At 40.3% G+C, this 26,955-nt stretch overlaps 1 protein-coding gene across 3 annotated transcripts in view; it reads right to left on the bottom strand.

The window, feature by feature from the left end:
- The window catches only part of WDFY3 (WD repeat and FYVE domain containing 3), a 209,299-nt gene that overhangs the window by 14,510 nt on the left and 167,834 nt on the right, over positions 1-26,955 (bottom strand). For 2 of the 3 annotated variants that reach the window (XM_075203228.1, XM_075203247.1), the window contains 14 exons: positions 26,129-26,356; positions 25,408-25,470; positions 22,675-22,843; positions 17,776-17,939; positions 15,950-16,098; positions 15,560-15,680; positions 13,483-13,568; positions 12,728-12,808; positions 7,553-7,607; positions 7,079-7,198; positions 4,978-5,095; positions 1,756-1,862; positions 1,234-1,387; positions 328-419 (listed from right to left, as the gene is read on the bottom strand). In XM_075203228.1, the coding sequence (XP_075059329.1) occupies positions 328-419; positions 1,234-1,387; positions 1,756-1,862; positions 4,978-5,095; positions 7,079-7,198; positions 7,553-7,607; positions 12,728-12,808; positions 13,483-13,568; positions 15,560-15,680; positions 15,950-16,098; positions 17,776-17,939; positions 22,675-22,843; positions 25,408-25,470; positions 26,129-26,356 (1,707 nt within the window). The remainder of the gene's footprint in view (positions 1-327; positions 420-1,233; positions 1,388-1,755; positions 1,863-4,977; positions 5,096-7,078; positions 7,199-7,552; positions 7,608-12,727; positions 12,809-13,482; positions 13,569-15,559; positions 15,681-15,949; positions 16,099-17,775; positions 17,940-22,674; positions 22,844-25,407; positions 25,471-26,128; positions 26,357-26,955) is intronic. The other variant, XM_075203237.1, reaches the window with a different exon arrangement.

Here is a 26,955-nt window from a genome sequence, read left to right as displayed (position 1 = left end):
TGGAGTCTAAAAGATTTGTTCCTTGTAGTTTGGTTGCATCAATACGTTTTAAAAAATTACTGGATAATGCCAGATATTATCAGCATTGAGATAAGCACAAAGGCTCCGATGATTATGTAATATACCACAGCCACAACAACATGGCTCCCTGAATTAGACCACAAGTGGTAACTTTAAATAGATGCAAACCAACTACAGAAGATTCATTTCCTAATCTGTAGATTACATTGTTTCCTATTAACAAAAGTGAATTGGTCTGTCACTAAAATGTACAATAAAAGTTTACATGATGAAGACAGCAAGAATTAAAATAAATACTGCTTTTACCTCTCTGTGCACACGGATAAATTCACGTGGGTCACCTTTAGCCCATGGGGGCAGTATGACATCTCCAAGCTTTGTTCCATTTTGTTTATAGCCTAAACAAATAAGTAACAAAACTATATAAGTATATTCATTAGTCCATATTGTAATACGGTATACTTAAAATTAATACATTAAAAATAACCGTAAACTCTACATTTTCTGACATATCATTACTTAGAATATTAAGTTTGACAGACTTATGTAAAAACCAAGCCCACATTTTTTGCGGCCTAGTCGGACTGCCTCTCCACATGGTAAGCTAGCGACTTCTGTTAGGGTAAAGTGACTGTCATTAACAATAGATTGGGACTTTAAGGGTTTGCCCAGTTGTACAAGTTTCTAGATAATACACAAAACAACATGCACAATAACTATAATGCAGAGCCCAGGAAGAAGGACCTGACACGCACAGCTTGCAAGGGTAGAGTATTATTTTGGACCCGCCTCCCACCATCGCTTTAGTCAGTCGACATAACATTTAAAGGTGCCACCAACAAGAGTCACCGCTCTGGGACTTTCAAATGTTATTTCAACTGACTTAAGCAGCGACATGGTCGAGGTTGGAGGCAGGATGCACATTACGCTCTACTGAGGTAACATAGGGCTCTGCTTTGTGGAGCCCAGAGGTCAGCAGAGTCCTCCGTGTGAAGATAAATGGGCTCCACGGCTATTAATGCGACATGGTATATTTTTAAAAGGACATTTTCAAAACTAACTCTCCTTTAGCTTTCCCCAAACATATCATGCTTCTTATTGCAATGTCCCTTTATTAATTGAATTTCTGTTTATAAAGGCTCTGCTTTTTTCAAATCTGATAATGTGAAGAAAAAAACCCCCAAAAAAAACAAACATCTGTGTTGTTCATACCAAGATCAAAGTTGTTGGAGTTGAGAAGAAACTCCGGAAGGTAAAAGAACTCTGGAATTAGTTCTTTCACGTCGGCCATGTTGTGCTTGGATGCAGAGTACCAGGCCTCACGCACACTGTGAAACATCCGATCAGCCAGGTCAAAATGACCACCCTGTGGTAGAAAATATGGACAGGAGTGATGTAAAATACCCAAATGTTAAAAAAACTAAATATTTTTCTTCCAAGGTACAGCTGTTTAAGGTATTTGTATGTGGGTTTTCAGACCATGTTGCCCATCTGCTTGAACTGCATTCTATTAAACATCCACTGAATGGAAAGAAAGCAGCTGAAATAGAACTTAAAAACAGAATCATAACTATAGTGATTGCAAGGGCTGCTTACAAAGCCCATCGGGGCAATGGAGGGGGACTGCTCAACAGAGCATAAACATAGCTTGCATTACTGCAGCTTCCTGCTGTGTGTGCATATATCCTTAACACCATGAATGATATACATTCTATATTTACACTTAACACATACCTGAAGTCTGAGAAAAATCTGAGTAAATGGCTCCATTCGAACTAGATAAGAAGCCACAATCATAGCAGAGCTATAATGGGTCCCATAGTGATATGCAGGTGTTTCTCCTGTATGAAAAAGATGAGAATATTAGCATATATCATGGTGTTTATTAAAACTATGCTATTGTCCATTTAATAGCAAATGTACCAAAAATACTACCATCTTTCAGACAAGCTACAAAGTCTTTTCCAAGTGGTACATAAATCCTGCCTAGGGCTCATCTGCTAACATTGCATTTATTTGCAATATCTGCACTGAACCACAGAAACTAATCAACAAATAGGTTTTATCGGTCTACTGCAACTTACAATGGAAGAAAGTTTCTGTTTGGTTGCTATAGTGTCTGCAGTTGTGGGTTGCCTTGGTCAATAATTCACTTATTGGGTTTGCCCAAAAAAAAAAAAAGGCGATTCTAAAGTAATACCAACTCCGTCCCACAATTGGTTGTCCCTGGAAAACTTTAGAAACCAACCATCATGAACATTTATGAAGTACATAAACTTTACCACTTTTATTTCCACTGCAGGAAGATTAACTGTTGTACATTTCTGAAATTTACCCTCAGATCTGGATAAGACCAATGAAAAACTTATCAGTCAAGGTTTATTTTGGCTCCAGGTTCAATAACATAAATATACCACTACAGTGCTCTCAAGCTACATCAAAAAGATAATTATGAGCTACCTCATTTATTTTACTCCCAGAATGCCAGATGACGTATTAAGAAACCTGATTTAGAGAGGTTAAGAAAGAGACAAGCCAGGAGCAAAAAATATGTAGATATATAATTTACCCCTGCACAAAAAGACCTCTGAAAATACATTTTTTTTAACAACATATTTCCGTTCAATCAAACAAGGTTACTGTATGACAAAGAACAGCAGCAGAGCAGACAGTAATGTCCCACAGACAAACACCAACACAACTCTAAATTCAACAATAAACAACAATAATGGGCATAAACTAATCAGATATCTAGGCTAAACTGAAGAGTAACATGGTGTACTCATTATGCCTTGTTACAATAACTCTAGTGCAGTAGGTGACAATACAGTCTTGCCAGTTTCAACAAAAACAAGGATTTTGTACTTACCGTAAAATATCTCTCTCAACAGTTGGGGAATACTACTCACCTTGGGGTATAGAGGGCGCTGTGGGAGTAATGGCACTAAAAACTTGTCTAGCCTGCTCCCCTCCCCTCTATGCCCCCTCCAGCAGGAAGCTCTCAGTTTATTTAACTAACAAAGTCGCAAGAGAGGTCAAAACACAACCAACAGAACACTCAACAGAACTATCAGAACAAAAAAAGTGTGGAAGTGCAGTGGCACTCCACTGTTTAAAGAGAAAGATTTTACGGTAAGTACAAAATTCTTGTTTTCTCTTGCACAAACAGTTGGGGGACACTGCTCACCTTGGGGACGTTCCAAAGCTGCCCCTAGGTGTGGGTATGCTCAGACTGAGCTGCACGTAACACTTGCACGCAAACTTGGAAGCTGTAAATTCTGGTACAGGTATGAACGTAAAACCAGGTAGCCGCTCTACACAACAGAGGCTCAATGTCGCGCCACCCAAGAGGCGCTAACTGACCTGGTAGAATGAGCCGTAAGGCCATCAGGAACCGAAGAACCCTCCAACAGATAAGTCTGACGAATAGTTGCCGTAATCCATCTAGCTATTGTTTGTTTCGTGGCTGGCAAACCACGATGACGTGCATTATACAACACTATAAGAGCATCAGTCTTTCTAAAGGAAGCTGTACGGTCCACATAGATCCGCAAAGCATTAACCACATCCAGAGGTATAACCGAACTCTGACTACTGGATGGAGAATCCTGAGACAATGCAGGAATAACAATGTCCTGATTTATATGAAATCTCAAGGCCACTTTCGGCTGAAAAGATGACTTGGTACGCAAAACAACCCTGTCGTTATTGAAAATTAGAAAAAGAGAATGGCAAAACAGAGATGCCAATTCAGACACACACCTAGCTGAGAAAATGGCCAATAAGAACTAAACCTTCATGTAAGAAATTTCTTGAAATGGAATCCAGTTGTTCGAACAGCGACTTCTGTAAAGCTGTTAACACCAAGTTGAGGTCCCATGGAGCCACCAGAGGAACAAAAGGTGGTTGAACATGAAGAACCCACTGAAGAAACGTCTGAACATCTGGCACCAGGGATCAGCCTCCTTTGGAAATAAATTTACAAAGTCGAAACTTGAACCTTTGGCCAAACCTTCCTGAAGGAATTCTTGCACCCTAGCCAACCGGAAGAAAGCAGTCACTCGTTTCGTCTAAGACCAACCGATCCTTGCTTTCCATATATACGATTGGTACTTCCTAGAAGATGTGGATTTACAAGCTTTGATGAATCAATGCACCCCTTTTGAAATCTGATTTATTTCAAGATCCATGGCAAAATTAGAATTGGAGGAAATAGACACCCTAGACTGAACCTCCACAGCACCGTCATGGCATCCACCAAAAACACCTGAGGGTCTCTCGTTCTGGCACAATACCGGTCCATCTTGTGGTTCAGCCGAGAGGCCATCATGTCGATCTCCAGCTGACCCCACCTCCGAACAATCTGGGCGAACATTTCCGGATGTAGGGACCATTCCGCTGGGTGTATGACATGCCGACTCAGGTAATCTGCTTCTCAATTGTCCACCCATGGTATTTTAGATAAATATTAAGTACAAATTAAGACTATACTAAAAATGTGCCTTACTTGTTAGGCACTATTAAAAAAAAACCCCTGAGAGCTCCCTCCTGCTGGAGGAAGCATAGAGGGGATGGGAGCAGGCTAGACACGTTTTTAGTGCCATTACTCCCACAGCAGTGTCCCCCAACTGTATGTGCAAGAGATTCATCCTTTAGATGCATATTACTTAGAATTACTAGTTTTATGTTGAATGTTGTGGTTGTGCACAGCTTGACCAATGCCATGTGTTAATAGCTCAAACTTTGAACACATTCAAAATGTATCATTGAGTAATACAGTGGGAGGTAATATAATATTAATAAAGGACAGAGAATAAGAGTCTAAAAAATGGCAGTTAATTCAGTATCCGTTTCCTTCCTGATAGTTCTTATATGGACATTGCATAGTCATGTTAGCACCTATAATACACATGTAATGTCACTTTAATCATTTAAACAGTAATCACAGTTACTTACCACTGGGATCTTCCCAGTCCTTGTAACGCTTCTTATACTGTGCAAGTCTGTCATCAGTTTGTGCCCCCATTGGCTTAGAAAGGTTTCTAAAAGTCTTGTGATTTGTCAGATCCAGCTCCTTTAATGGAATTCAGAGAAACCAGTTTACTATCAGCAAACCATCTTATATTTCAATTAATTCAAGGAAATAGCTAATAAGAGATGCTTGAATGTGTGTGGTACAATCGTGAATAGACCCCGATTAAAAGGGTGGCTTTGAAATTTGAGGCTCACATTCGCCATTTACAGTGACTGTTCTATGCTCACACTCAACATTTGATCTTTTTTTTTTTTTTTCTTTAAAAGTACTATTTAAATTATTTTTTAAAATAGATTAATCAAGTATTGTAACTTAAAAAAAAAAGTGAAAACTATTGTATTTAAAATTTGAGGTTCTCAGTTGCAATAAATAACCCTTCAAAAATATTTAAAATTTAAACAAACCAGCTCCAAATTCTGGTGAATTTTTTAAACAATCTGTGAAACCAGTTTGAGATCTAAAAAGGCTGAGGCAGGCCAATAGTATTACTGGAAGATCCTCATGAGCTTCATAAACCTAAGCAGGTTCCTCTGGTATGTTTAATGCAAGAAAAACATTAAAAATTACTTTATTGCATGCCGGTATCTCAGAATAACTAACCAGTGTCTTCCTAAATAAAATATTGAAATATAGAAAAATCTAAATAAATAACCAAGAACATCCTTATTGTAGATTGCATACTTACAAATTATAATGTGTGCTATTTAAATGAGGTACAATGTATATTAGAGTTAAGAGCAAATGCAACTAAAGGGTGCAGATTTACACTTAACCATGTTGCAATGCAGGGTGTACAAATGCAATGTTATTGTGCATGCAGAATAAATTGACTTAAAATTTGTCTGCACATTTTAAATCAAAACCAGTAGCGTCAACATGGTTTTGCAAGATGCAAAGTCAAACCTTCTAATGGGATTTACTCCGATCCATAAATGAGGCCCATTATGTGTATCTTTACAGTGGGCCCTACAAACTGGATTTACATGCACCTATCAAAGTCTAGCCTGACACTGAGCAGCAAATATCACTTCTATGCGGGGCTGGTTCTTAATCTAGTAGATAATGAACTACAATTCTCCTATGGAAGTATTTATACAAAGTGGCTTTAATGCTTAGACCTTTTTAAGAGCTTATTAGACAATATCAGGAAGAAGTATGTGCTTATAGTAGATGGAGAAAAATCACTTTTGTTTCTTAATGTAGAGATATGTGAATTCAGTAGGACGACACATACATTTTTTATTTTTTTTATATATTTTGCATAAAAAAGTTGTTTTAAGATGTATTCATTTTCTTTTATTCTCCCTTAACTTACTTTCACCACAGTGTGGCCCACTTCGTGGGAACATGGTGTACTTGGTATTTTTCTCTGAATTTTGCATATTGATCTGCATGGGATTGTTATATATTTAATTTATTTTACTTTACCATACACTTTGTATTTTATGTATTTCTATTTAATTGTAATTTTATTTCATTCCCAGCACTGTTTGCACTGCTAATTGCATTGATTCTAATATTTTGACATGATCTGTGCTATTTTTAACAATTTGATATATTAATGGCATACATTTTAGTAGATATAGCACAATAATTCTACTTTACTATTTTTTTGACCAACGCTGCTAAGTATCATACATTGATTTAGAAACTTTCAGTTCAGTAGCACCCCTGGAGCCACTCATATCACTTGTATGTTTAGTTCCATTATACACATCTTAAATTAATGAACCAGATATGGATAAGGATTCATTAATTTTGCTACACTATATATATGTTCCTTGTTTTTAAGGTCCTGTGCTAATTCGGACTCTAAGGGGCCCTACATCTGCAAAAAGGTTCACACCAGACCTCCTCTGCTGTGCAGTGGTAATAAATGCCAATTATCTAAAGGATTATTAAAGATAAAATTACTGTAAGCCCCATTTTGGTCCATAGCCACTCACTAGTGCTTGCTGTGGTGCACAAGTCTTTCGCAAAAATGCTTCACCATTTGGGCACCACTTAAAATCCCCCAATTACCTCAGAGTCAAAATCTGCCAGAATCCATGGGAAGACTGGGTACTGCATGAGATCATTGTATGACCGGCCTGCCAAAGTGTTTAAGTGCATCAAATACTGGAAATTGCTGATTTCTCCTCTCTGAATAGAAAAGAGAACAGAAGATTAACCACACAGATGAGAACAGAGCATTCAATCTCATTGATTTTATGGAGCTTATCTCAAAGGTGCTGCTGCATGGAGAGAAGCAGTACAAATAACATGATAGCCAGGAGGACAGATTTGTGGGTCATGCTGAGCGAAGATTTGTATCACTGCCAGGCCTAATACATTTTATAGCTACAACTCCAAAAATGTTAACTCAAAAACAACAGCCCACAGAGCATTACTTTGTATTTCTGAAACCTACTGACTTACACAAAAATAAACACAGTAATGACATATATAGGTTTTACGTTGCAGTAAAGTACTAATAAAAAGTACATTTTTCTTTACCTCCCATCTCTGTGTCACAGACTTTTCTCCTACCAAGGTGCTGAGGAGCCCAGAACTAAAATGCATTCACAAAGGAAACAAAGATTTAATTATTACACAATGTAAATACCAAACAAATATAACTAAACATATTAACAAACACCACAGCATAGTTATTAGGTACTACTTGTCATGTTTCCATGTACAGGAAAATATGAAATTTTTACACTGGGACTCTTTCTGGCACAGACATTTGGGGAACACTGCTGACCATGGGGTATAGGTATCAAGGAATCTCAGTCAGGGTGCCCCTTTTCGGTGTAAGACTGGGCCATAGTAACCACAGATGCCAACCTACACAGCTGGGGTGCGGTGACAGCGACCTTCCGTCTTAAGGGGTTTTGGACCCAGGAGGAGGCAAGGTTGACCATTAATGTTCTTGAGTTTGGGCAGTCTTGAAAAGCTCTGGTACAGGCACAGTTCTTTCAGAGGAACAGACCCATTCGAGTCCAGTTCGACAACGCCACAGCAGTGGCGTATATCAACCACCAAAGGGTGATGGGAAGTTCCCTTGCCACGAAGGAGGCAGCCAGGATCATACGCTGGGTGAATCATCATTTCACATCCATATCGCTGGTCTTTATCCCAGGGGTGAACAGTTGGGAAGCTGACTACTTAAGTCGCCATGCCATTCATTCAGGGGAATGGTCCCTCCACCCGAAGGTGTTTGCTCAGATTGTGGACAGCTGGGGTCAGCCAGAGGTCAACATGATGGTCTGTTAGCCTGGTACTGTTCCAGGGCCAAGGATTCGCAGGCATCCCTACTGGATGCCATGATGGTTCCCTGGAATTACCTGCAGGATAATATTAATATATACATTATATATATCTATATCTATCTATATCTATATATATCTACACACACACACACACACACACACACACGCAGATAGATAGATATCTTTCCTCTGATTACTATGTTACAACAGCTGCTAAAAAAGGCCAAGAGGGAGGGGGTGCAGCTGATTCCGCTGTCATTACACTGGACGAGGAGATCCTAGTACGCCGTTCTTCTCGGCATGGTGATAGGAAGTCTCCAAGATGATTCTCTCAGGGTAGATTATCTGAGCCAGGGACCGTTCATTCATCAGGACCTAGTACAGCTAACTTTGACAGCTTGGTGCTGAGTCCCTGATTCTCTGCAGAGAAACCTCTGCCAGGATCATCCAGACAATGATTAAGGTGTTTTCTAAAAACTATCACCAGTTCTGAAAGTCCTACACAGACTGGTGTGTGAACAGCAAGATGCACCCCAGACCTCTTATTTCAGTCTGATTCAGGTCTGGTCTCTCCTCCAGGATGGCCTAGACAAGGGCCTGCATTTGGCTTCTCTTAGGGTTCAACCTCGTCCATATCTGTCTTTTACCAAAAACAACTGGCTGTTCCCTTAAAAATTCAGACCTGGGAGGTGTCCTTTTTACTCTGTATATGATCTGTGAGACATGCCTCTGAGTTGATGGCCCTGTCCTACAGGTCACCCTTTCTTATTTTTTCACAAGGATAGAGTTGTTTTACACACCAAGGCAACTTTCCTACCCAAAGCGGTATCCAAATTTCACATCAATCAGAATATTGTTATACCTGCATTGCACTGGGACTTACAGTCCGGTTATCAGGATTTGCTTCTTCTGTTGGATGTTCGGGTTCTGTGGATCTATGTGAACCGCACGGCATCCATGAGTAAAACTGATCCTAATGGTGTTATACAATGCTCACAAGCGAGGATGGCCAGCATGCCAGATGGATAAAGACTACCATTCGTTAGGATTATCTCTCGGAAGGATTCTCTGGTTTCTTAGCAGATTATGGCTCACTCCACCAGCTCGGTAAGCGCCTCCTGGGCGGCGCAGAATGGAGCGTCGAATAAGCAAGTGTGTCGGGCAGCCACGTGGTCCTCCATTCACGCCTTCAACAGATTCTATTGCTGCAACAGGTTTGTATCCAAAGACGCTAGCTATGGCCGTAAAGTTTTGTGCGCAGGGTCAGCTTCGGCATGTCCCCATGGTCAGCAGTATCCCCCAAATGGCTGTGCAAGAGAAAAGAGGATTTTTCTACTCACTGTACAATACATTTTTCTCAACCCAATTGAGGGACCCTTTTGCTCTGACAATTTTTGGTTGTTTGTTTCTGTTTGAATGTGAATTTAGTCCTATACTTAGGACTTAATTAAATAAACGGATTGTCCGCCATCCAGGTGAAATAGAGGGGAGGGAGAAGGCAAAACAAGTTGTTGGACGTTAGTGCCTTACTCCTAGCACAGCGCCCTCTAAACCCCATGGTCAGCAGTGTTCCCCAAATGGGATAAGAGAAACTGATTTTGCGGGATAATAGTAAATGACAATTAAAGTTTGCATACTAAAACAGTGTTTCCTGGAACACAAGTATTACTGCTGCTGCGCAGGCGGCCTATGAGGGTGTGATTACATTGGACAATAGGAAGCATCTAATGGAGTACTTATAGCTTTCTATTTGTCCACGCTTAAACCCCCACCTTGCAGACATCTATAAATGTTAACGCTTAAGTAGGAGTTCTCCTTTAATGAACCTATGGATAATTACATTATTTTCTCTAGCCTATCTTGACAAAAAGACCAAAGGCGAGAATGAAAACTCTTAAAAGAAACTGCACCTACTGATACCAACCACCATATGGAGCTTAATTTTAGATGGCAAAGAATTCATAACCTGCAGCATTGTGCTAATCACAGAATTAGAAAGGCTTTATGTCTAAAGGTTAATGAATCAGCTTCCGTGCCATGAAAAACACATAGCTCAGCCCTTGACACAAAAAAAAAAAGAAAAGAAAGTCCTCTGTGACGAAAAGATTGAGATATGTGCACCAAGGTATTTAGGGCCATACAGAAAAGATCAAATGGTAGTTACTAGTAAAATATTCGCTTTCCTGTTCAACCTGAAGTCATAGTACCAACACCTATGGTTACCCATCTACAGACAGTGCTCTGGTATAATTCTGTCTGCTCATAAAAATATTAATAACCCCAAAAAACAGCATTTCAGCCATGAAAAAAGGATAACTAGATGACTAAGGTAGGCCACAGACCTGCTTGAATATGTCATTGTCAGACTTGAGAGTACCCAGGTTCTGCTGTATCCTCTTAACCAAGCCATCCGTAGAGGAAATTCACATATTGTTTAACTTAAATGAATAAAAATAATCTAACTCTCCTTCCCTAATCTCAATTTTTCCTGTCTTAAGGGAGGGGTCTGCACCTGGAAGAGATCAAAGCAATAAGAACCTCCTCTATATAATCTGCAGGTGTCTAGACACCAACAGTTCCAAAACCCTGTAAATGGATGAAAGTAGTTCTGGATGACTACCCACTGGGCAAATGGTTTGGGCGAAGAGGATTCTTGTGTCAAAATCACAGCCATCAAGTTTGCTGCAGTAGTGACAGGTCTATCCACAGACACTATAGAAACCAGGTTAGAAAAATGCTGTAAAGCGATGGACTAAACTGAGGAATTTAGTCCATGTTTGTTGTACCCGAGATTTCACAGGACAGACAGTCCCCCTACTGCAGTGGTTCCCAAACTTTTGCAGTTCGCGGCACCCTTAGAGTCTCCATAATTTTTTCAAGGCACCCCTCCAAAATAATTACCGAGCAGTACCGTTTTATAAGTAGTTGGGTTAAAAAAAACGTAATAAGTATTTAGGTGAGGACAGAAATACTTATTTAGTTGTATGCAAAAATAATGCACATAAATCCAAGGGAAAATCATATTTGTATATATTTTTTTCAATTATATTTCTGTCAAAGAATGATTTACAGCTAACTCACACTCTGCCCCCCCTCTGCGCATCCCCTCACTCTGCCCCCCCTCTGCGCATCCCCTCACTCTGCCCCCCCTCTGCGCATCCCCTCACTCTGCCCCCCCTCTGCGCATCCCCTTACTCTGCGCATCCCCTCACTCTGCCCCCCCTCTGCGCATCCCCTCACTCTGCCCCCCCCTCTGCGCATCCCCTCACTCTGTCCCCCCTCACTCTGCCCCCCCTCTGCGCATCCCCTCACTCTGTCCCCCTCTGCGCATCCCCTCACTCTGCCCCCCCTCTGCGCATCCCCTCACTCTGCCCCCCCTCTGCGCATCCCCTCACTCTGCCCCCCCTCTGCGCATCCCCTCACTCTGCCCCCCCCTCTGCGCATCCCCTCACTCTGCCCCCCCCTCTGCGCATCCCCTCACTCTGCCCCCCCCTCTGCGCATCCCCTCACTCTGCCCCCCCCTCTGCGCATCCCCTCACTCTGCCCCCCCCTCTGCGCATCCCCTCACTCTGCCCCCCCCTCTGCGCATCCCCTCACTCTGCCCCCCCCTCTGCGCATCCCCTCACTCTGCCCCCCCTCTGCGCATCCCCTCACTCTGCCCCCCTCTGCGCATCCCCGGGACCAGGAGGAGAAGAAAACCCCCAAAAAAAACAACAACAAAAAAAAACACACAAAAAAAAACAATTTATCAATCCGGCGACGCCGGGACCCAGCATAATCCTCTCTCCTGCCGCTTGTCACCGAATGTCGGACATGATGATGTCACGCCCGACGTTCAGTGAGAAGCGAGGAGGGAGGATGCTGGGTCCCGGGCGCTGCATAATTGGCAAGCTTTTTTTTGTGTTCTTTTCTTCTCTTCCTGGCTGCGGCATCCCCGTGACAGCTCCGCGGCACACACTTTGGGAACCGCTGCCCTACTGAATCAGCAAGGATACCAACATACATACAGCGTGAAAAGGGTCAGCGCGGCCCATTACATACAGACACAAAGGGACGTGCCGAGAAAGAGCTTGAAGAACTTAGTGGAGAAACACATTCCCTACTGCCAGACATGCTCTCAGTTAACAGGGAAAGATAGCAGCGCACACTATATGTAACATTCTATACATGCCACTGTTACTCCTATTTAGGCAAATTTATAATGGTTTATTTCCAAACAAAGGTCACTTTTGTTAGTGACTGCTTAAAAAAAAATAATGTTGTATTAAAATATTGTAAAAAATGTTGTAGCTTTTGCTATAAAAAATGAAATAGTTCCCTAAGATGTATATACAAGGATTTATTTATTCTGTAATATTATGCAAAATGTGCAAGAATTCACAATGCAGAAGTGACAGCACATAGACAAAATGCTCACCCTTGCTCCACACTGGTGTTTGGACGCTGTCCAGATACAGACTCCGAGCTGTCTGTCAGAGATGGCACAACTGCCAAAAACCTGCATGATGGAGAAATATGTCAGTTAGATTTCAATAAATTTATTAGTTTTTAATTTTATAGCGCCAGCACAGAGTAACTTAATTAATGCAAAACAGTGAAATGGAGTGCTGCAATGCTACGAACAGGGTAAAGTCAAAATTGCTTTCCGTGTCAATGAAAAAGCCATATGAAGTAGTGAAGTTCCCGATCTAACAGAACATTTTGGCTGATATGCTTTCATAAAAAGTATTGCATTAAAGACTGGGAAATGTATTTCAATATCTATGTTTGTATCATTTTTTCAGTTGTACGCTTTTAGGTCTGAAACATTATAAAATACATCAATGTGATGAAAGTTACAATAATGTTTTACACTGCATCAGTTAAACTAAAACATAGTTGTACATCATTATTTTAAATAAATATTCACCAAATGGTATTGCTCTGACAATCTCATTTTGGTTGACATTTGTTTTCATTCGTTGCTTTCTCTTCAATATGTATGGTTTGACCGGCCAATAATGCCACTATACTAAGTTGCTAAAAAATCTTGGAAAAATGCAGTTTGTGTGCATGGCAATACCAAGCAATAACAGATATTTCAGCATAGATGTGTAAGTGATAAAACATAGTCTGACAGTGATTTTTAAATCAAGTCCAACATGTACATAATGCTCTCTTATGTAGACCTACCTCTGGTACACTTTGTTTCGAACTCCCTTTTGAAAAGACAGTAAATAGTTGCGTCCATCAGCTGAGAAGACCTCCACAGCGATTGGCTGCAAGAGAAGGGTGTATAAAACATATACTCACATTCCTTGGAGTGCATGCACCAGTTTCTAAATTTGGAGAATAGTATATCTCTAAATTTGGGGAATAGTATATATTATATATACGCATACACACACATATATATATATATATATACACACACACACACAAACATACACACAAACACACACACACACACACACGTGTATGTATGTATCCACATCTATATCTATATAAACACACACATATACACAAATGCAGGAGTGTTGGAACAGATATTTTAGATGCTGTAATGTGGGAATTTGTAAGGAAAAAAACACTTTATATGTGCCTTGAGTACTGTGCTTCTCCAGATGCTTCCAAAATGACAGCAAAAATTCCTCTGTGAATGTGGACTGTTTATAATGCAGACAAATTTAGACTGTCAGACTCAATAAATGGACAGCTGGCCATTTCTTAATCACATATGTACTTATGGACGCATAAAATATGTGCAGCAGTCAGCTATGTATCACATACAGTATTCCACATTCACATTATATGCAGCAGTGAAAGCCAATTTGTGTATTTTCAGACTACACCATCAGTGCTCTCTTTTATCCATCAACAAATGTTCATCAGGCACTGCTTAATTATGTAAATCAAATATATTAACAATGTTAAACAAAAACAATGAAAATTTACATACATATTACATGTGATTGTATATGTGTTGACACCAGTGTTCCATTTCATAAAATTAGGACATGCAGAAAGTTGACATAATGCTTTAGCATGACAATCTAACAGAACAGAGGATGTGGGAACAAAGCAATTGTGAACTGTGCCCAGATAGGGGCTCATCTAGAGTTTGTGGTGTTTTTTGCGTAAGATATTGATATGCATTTTTGTACTGCTCATACACCCCAAAGACCTGTACACATGTGTCCATGGCAACTACAGCTTCTTACTCCAGGAGAGGCAGAACAGAAGGGTAAGGGCGGGCAAACGTAGGCCAAGTACAGTAGAGGTGTATTCTCATAACTGCGACTCAAGTAGTCCTAGATGCAGCTGCAGATATATCACTGGTACAACAATATGCGATTATAATCAGCAGCACTAGCGGACTGCTTCTGATTGGCTGATTGTGTAATGACCCCTCTTCTTGCTGATGATACTTATTATTGTGGCTGTTATATTATATGAAGTTGTGGGCATCTATGTGCATAATTTAATTGATTTAATTGATATTTCCACTTGGACTGTGGCAAAAAAGAAAATTTACATGTGGGAGAACAACAGATGTTTGACATTTATTTGTATTTGTATGTAATTACATTTTACATTGAAAATGTGACGTTCGCATTATTAATTGCAGTCAAGACACTTATGTGTATATGAAACTTCATTACATTATTATATTGTGTTTGAATAGGGTAATGTGATGGCATTTACCTCCAATATGGTCACATTTCTAGAGATAATGTATGCTATTGTGGAGTAAAAGTGTACAAACTTATCATTTCTGACGCACAACAGGTACAAAACCTAGAGATGTGCAGATGGAAGCATCTTCAGATACGTCCTACTGAACTTATCTATGGAAACTAGCTTTTCATTTTTCTGTCTTTTACTACGCAAGGAAATAAAGTGTTACAGAAAACTGTGAATGGGCAGAGCCCGTACACACAACCGTCTGTACCGAGGTTGTGCTAACTTCCTTAAGTTAGAAGGGGGTTCAGCACGGCTAAGAGCCTCATATCGATGTCTAAGTGTCCTGCCTTCTATGTGTCCCCCACACGTCTGAAGGAGACATAACCTCTACATCATCATTAAACAGTTTGTCCACTTGGCACTGATAACTTTAGCAGCCCTATATGGACTCCTGCCCAATCACATCCTCTCCCCAAAACAACCTCACCCCACCGTTAAAATCTCCACAGGTGTTCACCTAATGTGTTGTACCATTATAAGCACTGGGTGGATAAACGCTAAAAATATGACATTCAGAATCGTCTACCTGCAGTAGGTATCTTCGTTTGTGAACTTCTTTGATATCTTCATAAGCAAAAATGCTGCAAGTTCTTTTCAGCTGGCTAGGGCCCTGCCTGGCCCCTCGAGGAATGATTGGTTCATGCATACTAGAGAAGAGTAAAGCAGACAAAAACGAAGATGAGAGAGTAAAAAGATAACCGCCAGGAAAGTATTAAGATAAACATTACTATTTTTACGGCAGATGGGAAAGGCAAGGTAAGCTTACAGCCTTTTCAATTATTCTCTACCACATTGCCAAAATGGATTTTAATATTCTAATGCATCTATATTTTTCAAATATGTACGGACAACACACTGATGACCTCAATTCATAATAAGTTTAGAGGTTCCAGCTTGGAGCAAGAAAGTGACTTACTTCACAGGTAGTGTTTCAATATCCCGAATCTCTCTAGTTGCTGTCAATGTAAACCCATCAACTACATAGAAGTGTTCTTTGCCAAAGAGAAGAAGGCCTTCACCGGTGTCTAGGCCCTGGACCCTTGCACAGCGATACATGTGCTGAATCTGAAATTGAATCATGGGAAAGTAGTTGTATAACAATGGAGAGACATTTTACTAACACATCACTCTTTGACACTTAATAAAATTACAGTTAAAACAGTAGAAGCCTTAATAATTTGAAAACAGCATAAGTGAAATATTTTCGATTTTGGTAATTGAATATACTGAAATTCCACATGTTACCAAAAGGTGGTGCCATTGTATTGAAGTCAAAATTTGCAAATATATTTTAAAAAACAGCTAGCGATTGAATTTAAGTGAACTAGTAATAAAAATGAAACAAACCGTTTTAAAAAAACTGGCACAGACATAAGTCACAACAAATCTTACTGTTACTACCAGCAATACACAGCAACATCATGCTAAAAATCGTAGCAACAAGTCAACAGCTTCTGAGTGGATGGGGTACTCAGTACATTGGATTGAGGAGGGCAACCATAGACTGAGTTAGATGTGTTATCATGTAATAGAGACACAATGAGACATGAATAAACCCCATATCTCTTGTGTACTGAAGGGCTGGTGCAACAATATGCAATAATCCTTATGACAATCAATAGCACTATCGCTTCTGACCAGCTGACAGGACATTGACTGCTCCCGCTCTTACTACTTAAATCATTATTACAATACAGTACATTATACCATGCCTCTGCCATCTATTTTAATTAACTAATCAACATACATTAAATTATTGCAGGAAAGAAAATTCCAATTTAATTTGTAGAGGGGAAAACAACAGATGTTTGTATTTAATTAGCGTTTGTAATTACATTTTATATTGAAAGCACGCCTCCCATTTATCTCATGAATATTACACTTCATTACATTATTATATTGTGAATAAATAGGAATAATGCAACTTTTGCATTTTTTGCATCACACTTGTACTCCTGACATACACCTGGTGCAAATGACTATCTTTGAATTGGACGAATCTTGGGATGTGTTCTACTAAACAGGAGTACGTACACATACCTTTGTTTTTTGTTTTTTTAATAAACCTGTATGCACCTCTAGATGTGTTCCACAAAGTGTAAATTCTGTGGTCTCAGTCATTTTGTTACAGAAAAAGATTGCGCACAAACATATGTAAAACACCATGTCATAACATGGTAACAGCAGAAGCTCCTTAAAGATAGGATTCTTTATGTATGAGAGAACATAACTGTGCTAGACAGTGACTTTAATCTCCACCATTCATAAAAACACTGTGCATATATACATGAGGATAAAGCTGGGTACATACTACAAGTTTTTCACCCGATTATCGTGCAATCGTGTGCGCTCCCATGATCGTACCAAAGCATTGTATCGTTTGATTTGATTTTATAATCAGACTAAAATCTCTATAAATGTTGGAAGGATGTCGGGCAAATTCTGCAGTATGTATGCACTCACGATCTCCAGATCTCCATAGAGTTTACAGAGTCTTGATCTTTTCAGCAGACGGTTAGGACAGATGAAGAGCACAGATCTGAAGGTAAATCACGTAAGTGCGCACACATGAATCGCCATGCTGATCGGGACTTTCAGTCGTTTGTAAAATCATTAATGATATCGCATCGGGAGAAGTTTTCTGTAGTGTGTACCCAGCCTTACACCTCAAGCAAGTACTCATTCCTTGTGTTTCCTAAGACTCTAAGGCAAGCAGCAGGTTTGCCCAGCCATTCACACTACCTTTTCTCCTTCCTCAAGAAGTCTAAGCAGAGTGGTACTGTCCATCTTCTCGTCTTCATCCATGGAAGAGCCTTCCGACAACTGGTCCTGCAAGAGATCCTGGTTTTCATCTTCTCCACCATCAGGAGCAGACCTTGATCGCTTAAGAGGTGCTTTTACTAAGCCTAAATCAAATAAACAAAAGACTGCCATTAATATTGTTTAAAAATGTGTTATTTTTATCTTTAAAGTAGTTCTGCATCTAAAAGAAATAAAGATAACTATGTACTGACTGTAAACATTACATAGTAAAATATGAAGTGCAACTCTATCGGAAATCCAAAGGATCTTTACACTTCCAGCTTCTCAAACTGCAGTAGTACATCTAGCCACAGGTTAAACCACAATTTGATGCCCATTTACCTGTACATGACTATTAGCCAAACATAGTACAGAATGGTGGAAAGTCAAATTAAAAGGTAAAAAGTTCTGGAAGCGATAAGTCCAGCCAGAGTTGTTGGGGGCAGGAAGCAGTGCTAATATTTTACTATGTATAGCCCTCAGTAATTTTGTCACTTTTTGCTTTAGGCACATTGGGTTCCCTCTGGATGGTCCGGTTTCATTCAACAGTCAAAAAAATTTAAAGTGTGTGTGTGTGTGTGTGTGTGTGTGTGTTTTCAGATTGTAAGCTAAAATAGGGCAGGGACTGATGTGAGTGATTCATTAGTCTCTGGGAAGCACAACGTAATATGGTAACGCTATATTACTGAACGATAATTAAATAAACATAAGAAGGCAGAGAACAACTTTCACTGTAACAGAATGAACAAGCCAGGGTTTCTACTATGTATTTCTTCATTACTCAACACCATTCTTACTATATCTCAGGACGCAGAGAATTACTTTAGCGAGAGTCAGATTTTTGTATACTAGATGTTATTCTCATTTTTTGCTGTGTGTATTGTGTGTGTTTGTGTGTGTACTTGCATTCATATGCTTGTGGGGACATTGACCTGTTTAGACACAAACACTGTGGGGACCTGTGTTGTAGTAGGGACAAAAATTGAGCTCCACATAAAGCTTCCCAAGGCTAATCAATGCAGGGGACCTTGCCGATATGCTAAGCATAAAAATCAGGCATGTCCCTGAGAGTTACATTTGTCGGAACAAAAGTGTGTCTGTGTCCAATGTGGAGTGGAAAAGTGAGTGAGCATCCCATCGCCAGAGGCCAGTATACCATCCAAAAGCATAGCAGGAGCAGGAAGAGGAAGTGACTGCAGCCTGCTGGCTCTTTATACACCAAGCGGGTAAAGATACAGTCGAATCCATCTGCTGCTAAGGGTAAATCGGGGACAGGGAAGCATGACAGAGCCCACTGGTAGCTCCGACTATAGCCTGGAGAGCAGTGGAGACGAGTATGACTGACACTTCGGAAGAGAGCGGTTCAGACACTAGCGGTGATGCCCCGTTGCCCACCAGCGCAGCAGAGTGCAGGTACCCAGAGATGAGTTCTATGTACGACCATTCTCGACCTTCTGGCAGCTGTGTTTTAAACACACAGAGGGTCGGAGTGCCGACGCAGTGCCTGTCAAAACGCTATCCAGAAACAGTGATAGCCACAGGTCGTATAACAAAAAGCAGTACTGCCTGTACTGTGAAAAAATTGCCCAGCTCATGGCGCATGTTCACCGCAATGAGACTGAAGTAGCCTGGGCCCTGAAATTCCCCAAGCACTCGAAAGAAAGGTGCATGCAAATGGCACATCTTTGCAATAGGGGCAACTTTGCACACAACGCTGGGGCAATGAGGGCAGGCCATAGCATTCTGGTCCCGTGCAAACTTCCAGAGAGAGATGGAGCCTAAAGGCTTCATGCACTGTGTAGCCTTCCAGGGCTTGTTTGCAAGGAAATACCTGTGGCGACACATGAAGAGATGTAAGTGATATCGAAGGGGCAACAAGCTCACACCTGGCAAGAACAGAGTCCAGTCATTGTGCGCCTTTGCTCAGCCTGTTCCACCTGACATCAGTGGTGGCTTTTGGAAGCTCTTGAGTGACAAGACCCAGGATGAAGTCTTACTCGCGGTCAAAAATGACCGATGTATCTGGGAAAGATGCAGATGGGAAAGCATCTGTTCAACCAGGTCGGATCAGATGTTGGCAGGCACGAGTACATCCGTCAGAAGCTTAGAGAAATGGGCAGGCTACTGCTACAAGTCAGAAGAGCCACCCCTTTGGAGAGGATAGAAGACTTTACCGCCCCATTGAACTTTCTGCACGTTGTACACGCTGTGCAGCTTGTAGGTGGCTATGACGAGGAGGGCAGATACATTTAAGACACCCTTTGCTGGCACTCAAGGTTGGGCATGGCTTGCAAAACATAGTGAGCATTGTGGAGTGCCGAGCCATAATGGAGGGCTGCACTGCTGCGGTTGAAAACACATGAAATTTCAGGAAGCTATATGAGGCAAGATGGAACGAGTTGATCTCATCAGCTGCCTTGAAAACTCTTAAGGAGTCCAAGTGAAACATGCCTCAGCTCTTACCTTTCACGGAAGATGTGAAAAAGATGCACTTGTACCTCGATGAGAAGCAGCAAGCCTACCAAAGTGGTCTATCCACCGAGCCTATGGTTAACCACTGGGCACTACTTGCAAAAGTCACCATGGCACAGGTGATCTTGTTCAATCGAAGAAGGGAAGGGGAAGTTTCAAAAATGTTGCTGACTACCTTCTCCTCAAGAGTTACTTTGAATCTCCACTAAGATGTGTCCCTATCGCTTTCCGAAGTTGAGAGGAAGCTCTGCCACCACTTCACTCGCATTGAAATCCGAGGAAAACGAGGGAGAAAAGTCCCCATTCCTACTGACGCCAGCCAAGTATGCTGCAATGGAACTTCCGGCAGAAAAGCGTTAGAAATATGGAGTGGATAGTCAAAATGTCTACATGTTCGCCAGACCAGCTGCCTTGTCACACTTAAGAGGCTCCGATTGCATTCGACTGTTTGCCTGAGTGGGTGGGGTCCTCATCCTAAATGACACAGAACTGGAACAGTTGGTAGACTTCCTTGGACACAACATCAGGGTGCACCGGCAGTATTACCACCACCCAGATGGTACCCTCCAACTTGCCAAGATCAGCAAACTGTTAATGGCTCTTGAGAGTGGCAGACTGGCCGAATTCAAAGGCAAGAATTTGGACAAGATGCACATTGATCCGGACGGTAAGTGGAAAATTTAGTGTCTGATGTATGCTTTTGACTTTTACCTCGGTCATTTACATATCTATGTCTTTTCAGAACCGGTCCAGCTACAGAGCGACATGTCAGATGATCAATCCCCCGTGACAGAGGGACAAGTGACCAAACATTTGGTCGACACTTCCACGTCAGAAGACAGGCAGTGTATGGACCTGGCAACACGGGACCAGTGCCCAGCCATGGCTTCCACAGGTAGGTGTAGCACACAGTGCTGCTAGGCAGAAGAACTTTGCCTTCTCTGTATTTTGCAGTCTACTTCCTTTCAGGTTGCAAAGAAATGAGGAGGAAATCCTGGGACAGAGAGGAGGTCCAGGCTGTTTAGAAACACCTGATGAGGTTTATACAGACGGGTGCACAGAAAGCCAGACTGTGTTGCGTGCCTCATGGCTGAACCATCCATACTGAAAGATCAGAACTGCTCAGGGTTGAAATTCTACATAAAGAACCGCATAGCAGCTTTAAAGAGTGATCAAACTTGTTGAAATGATGTGCAGTGGTTGAACAGGGCTGTAGCCTCCACGGACATGCAGATGTCCTGAGACGGCCAGGATACATGAAACTTTCCATACCATTGCTATTATTTATTAATTTATGTATTTGGGAATGTGAATGCCCTCAGACAGTCAAAATACATGACACTTCCCCATCTTGCAGTCCGTGTCCGTACTTTATACAAAGTCAAAGTGTAAATCTCATATAGTGACAAACTGCTCCTATATATAACCCTATGATTGTTCTGTCAACAAGGCATTAGGAAAGGGGTTTCCATATACGCCATGTTCCAGACATGGGTCCTCACGATGCAATTAAAACAAGTGTGTGTGCATGTATGTATGTATGTATGTATGTATGTATGTATGTATGTATATATACACACAAGTTAACCCGTGCATGATACTCATGCATTCTAGTCAAATCAAGCTACTTAAGGTGTTAAAAAGGTTCTTGTCATGCATTTGGGCCATAGCCCAGGCCTCAACCACCAACCACTCCCCACTGTCACCCCCGGCAACCACCAACCACTCCCAACTGTCACTTCTCCTTCAAGAAATATATATATATATATATATATATATATATATATATATATATATATATATATATATATATATATATATATATATATATATTTTTTTTTTAAATCTTTATAAACACTTTTAACAATTAACAAATTAAAGTAACAAATGAAAAACATCTTCGTATACCAAATTTCAGCCCTTTCTGAATTTTTTTCCCCACACACACTAAGAATTTAGTAGGTCAGTGTATAACTCCGCCCAGCAGGTGGCACTGCAGATTGGTTTTATTTTTTACACACACACACACACACACACACACAGACAGACTAACACACGCCACTAGACATTTATATTATAGATCTCATGTGTATGACAACAGAGTGCAGGTGGACACAGAAGGGATTAGTCTTTGTATTTTACTAAAATAGCATTAAAAAGCATTTACATTTAGGGCTAAAATGATTTTAAGCCTATATCAAAATCCCTAAAGCCCCTGCCAATTCAGTAACATTTACCATTCATTCAGACACTTCTAAATTTCCACTTCCACCACTGGTTAAAACTATGTTATGATTTTCCCTGATTAAAAAGTATATTTATTTGTGCTTATCAAAACCTGACGAGACATTAATATCTTCCCCTTACCTTTCACTCTGGCAATGGTGTCTTCCCCATGTTCTGGTTCATGTTGGGCTGCATCCCCTTCAGAGCTTTCCTCCAGTGTATCCTGAAACACTGCTGGGTTCCCCGGCATTAGGCGCATGTAGTAGTCCTTACTGTCATAGCTGATGGCACGACGGTACCGGGCTGGTTTCTGTAACATTCACAGAAACAAAAACACAAAAACAGGAATATTTAGAATTTAATACAGAAGTACATTCTATCATCATCACCAGTTATTTATATAGTGCCACTAATTCCGCAGCGCTGTACAGAGAACTCACATCAATCCCTGCTCCATTGGAGCCTACAGTCTAAATTCCCTGACATACACACAGACACAGACACAGACACAGACACAGACACAGACACAGACACAGACACAGACACAGACACAGACACAGACACAGACACAGACACAGACACAGACACAGACACAGACACACACAGACACACACAGACACACACAGACACACACAGACACACACAGACACACACAGACACACACAGACACACACAGACACACTAAGGTCAATTTTGATAGCAGCCAATTAACCTTCAATGCAATGATACCAAGATAACACTGTTTACTGCATTCTCCTTGGTTACATCAACCATAAAATAGATTATTAAAGTTACATTGATACTTGCTGCTTTTCAGTGTGTCTGGTGATCACGCACAGTTCCATAACAGCACCAATGTGTAACCTGCAAATAAAAACTTGCTGTATATGCCAGATGCCCCTCTTTAAGATAGCTATATCTTTATTCTAACCCCTATCTGTGTCCTTATTTTGGGTCCTATAAACCCTGGCTGTTTTTCAAATGTAAATGATCCTTAAATAAATCATGTATAGCACTTTTCTATGCACACCTATAAACACTATAAAATAAAACTATTTAATAAAATGGCAAAATGGGCACCTGCCTTGAGCCTACCTGTGCGGGCCTATGTGAGGTTTTCTGCCCTCTGGTGTCCTAGAATTATTGCCACCCTAGAAACCTATCACTGGTCACAATGTAATGCTTTAATCATAATCCAAAACAGTCCTAATGGTAAACCTAGCTCCCTACCAGAGCTCTGATCTTTAATCTCCAAATAATAAACCCTCAGTGTACCAGTGGAAGCCTAAATAAATAGTTATTTTTGTCTTTTGCTGCTTTCTTGAGAAAAACTTGATAAACTTATTTTGGAATATTGGTTTCCCATTTTACAAAGGGTATGGAGGACCACTAATGTGATCTTAAAGTAGTTCTCACTGCAAACTAAGTTTCAACATTTGTTTGTGTGAAAAGCTAATGAAAACTATGTTTTATCAAATCTGTACATATTGTCAAGAACAACAGTCACTCTTAGACTAATTGTTTGGTTATACAACGACGCCCCATTTTCAGGCACCCAGATCAGAATCTAAAAATACTTTAGTATAAATTAAATTAATAATTTGCCATTTTGTCTGGCCTTGACCATGTGATTATATCTAATATATTTAAAATTTAGCATTAATGATTTCAACAAATACTAAGCTAAATCCAAACCTTAACTGGTATATTAAATTAGACAGGATGGACTTCCATACAAATTACATATAATAATAATAATAATACAATAGTAATAATACAAATTATTAATTAACATATCTTATGATCACTTCCTGGAGATTAAACCTTTTTTGGTTCATGTAGCCTATAAATCAGATGAATCTGGGTTTTGGATGGTTAAATTCTAAAGATTTTGCTGAACCAAAATATTAATGAAAACCCTGTAGGCCTCTACACAGCAAGTAAAATAACCTGGTTAAAGCACAATTAAATTACTTCTACTGAAATATCAAACTACCTATTTCTAATATACACATATAGCAAGTTAAAGGCAGATTTTTAATTTACCATGAACGATTTTACATAGAAATGTAGAACATTCCACTGTTTGTTATGCATACACATAGGTCAAGTTTGCTTTTGTTTTGTTAGTGGAAGCGGCTGGTTTCTACAGTACATCATCCAGGCATGCTTGGCATGGCTGCATCGAATAAACTGTCTTTTAAAACTCTTGAAACAAACATTATTTCAGCACTCTGGTATTCCAGAGACAAAGGGACAGTGTGCATTTTCCTAGCCGCAGTGTGCAGCACGTGACTGCTAGCCAGACACAGCTGTGCGAGCACCGAAGATAACAGGCTGTTACCGTGCGGCACGCTCGCCCCTCACAGCTTACAGTTACTGCAAAGAGTCTATAGACAAAGCATTCAAAAAAGCAGTTAGCTCATGCAGAAGCTAAAGGAAACACTTTCCCACATCCGTGAAAATGAACATAATGAAGAGTACATTTTATAAATCCATAGTTAAATGAGTCAAGAATCTGGTTGTTCATTTGGCATAATCTCAACTCTTGTTCAATAACAAATAAAAAACCTTTAAGAATTTGAACTCCGCTGCATGGTGGGATCTAGTTTTTCTAAGTTGTAATAAAAAAATAAAAAAATTGTGAGGAATTGGATGTCCAGCACACAGCTATGTTCCATTACACAAATGCTAAAACTTATGTTTAGTATACTCATTTTCAGAGTGGAACTGATCATAAAATACTAGACTTCATCAAGACAAGTGAAAGGCACTAGTTGTGTTATGATACATAAGCAGTGCAGCTTTGTTAGAACATGCTCTAGTGATACTCTTCAGTACAGCCTGTGCACAGATTCTTTACACGGTTTTTACCTTCTCATGAGTTACCACGAAGACACCATCAGAGGTTTCAGGTAGTGTACATGGAAAGTCTGACTAAAAATGAGGTATTAAGTATAAACATATCAGAAATATAAAATTATATGTCGACCAAAAAGTCTAATGGACAGATACAGAGACATTATAGAATTCTGTTTAAATCGGGTCTGTTGCCTACAAACATTGGACGCAGCCATTTTATTGACTAAACCAGGGCTCCCCCAACAGTGCAGGTTTTCCATATCTCCTTGCTGGAGCACAGGTGTATTCATTACTGATTGACACATTGTAACAGATCCACAGGTGGTCCTAATTATGTCACATGTGATCCAGAAAACCTGCACTGTTGGGGAGCCATTAAGACTGGGTTTGGGAAACCCTGGACTAAACCAACATGCATGATAATGGATCCCATCAATTTACCAGTGTCTGTGCCTCAATAATACCACTGATTTCTAGTGGACTGATTGTCTAACTGTCCAATGTAGACCAATTGTATGGATCTGAAACTGGGTGTGCAGTGACTGAGTCTAACCCACAAAACGGTTGCCTTCACTATTGGAAGCAGACATGTCCACTTTAATAGTAAATGACATTATACCGACATACTTAAAAACAATGGGTAACTAACTAAAAATACAAATACTTATGGTAACATTCAATAAAACTAACAAAATGGAAATTTTAAAGAAACCCAGCTGACGATGGCACTCACCATTGTGTTAGAATCTTGCTCCACTTCAGGGACATATGGATAGTGAATATAGAACATGTCATTTCTAACAATTTTCTTCCTCATTCTACATGGCCCTTCAGTCATCTCAAGCATCCATTTATCCAGGTGGGAACCGATTGGTGGGCCCCAGAGCCCTCTCTCACGCAGCAGCTCATACTCTATCTGGTTCCATTCCTCTGTCACATACTTCAACGCGTTTTGTTGACGCTATTTACAAAGAACAGAAAAGTTAAATTTTAAGCAATGATTTGGAAGCCACCTATTTATTTCAGCTTGGGACCTTAACACATAATAAACAAAATCATATGTTCAAGAACATAGAGAAACATAGTCCTTCACTGTCATTTAAGTCTTTATCAATAAGACTGTTTTTGTCTCTTTTGCAGATGTTACAGAGTACAGCCTTTAATAACTTAAATTCTTAGGAGCAGATTCAATTACTAGCGATGTGCTACGGAGTGCCCTTAGAATGGTCGTGAAGGTACTCCGCAACACTGCAGATTCTTCCTTGAACTCCATAGAGGTGTGCAGGAAAATCTGCAATGTTGTGATACTGTAGTATCTGGAAATGTGCGCAGCCGGATATTGCGGTGGTGTCCGGCAGCACATCGCTAGTAACTAGTATGTTGAATTAATAACAGATTAAAATCCCATGTAAAACACAAAGCATCCTTTACTTATAGTCATATTGTGCAGCTTGAACTCATTTCAGTAGTGGGCTAGTATAACAACCAATTTTATTGTGTCCTTAGCAGGGATGGGTTAAGATAAGCAGTAAAAGGTTTCAGGCAACTCCATATTTTAGA

This window comes from Mixophyes fleayi, chromosome 1 (genome assembly GCF_038048845.1).
Source record: "Mixophyes fleayi isolate aMixFle1 chromosome 1, aMixFle1.hap1, whole genome shotgun sequence".
NCBI classification, from domain to species: domain Eukaryota; kingdom Metazoa; phylum Chordata; class Amphibia; order Anura; family Limnodynastidae; genus Mixophyes; species Mixophyes fleayi.
This window is presented reverse-complemented; position numbering and strand designations above follow the sequence as displayed.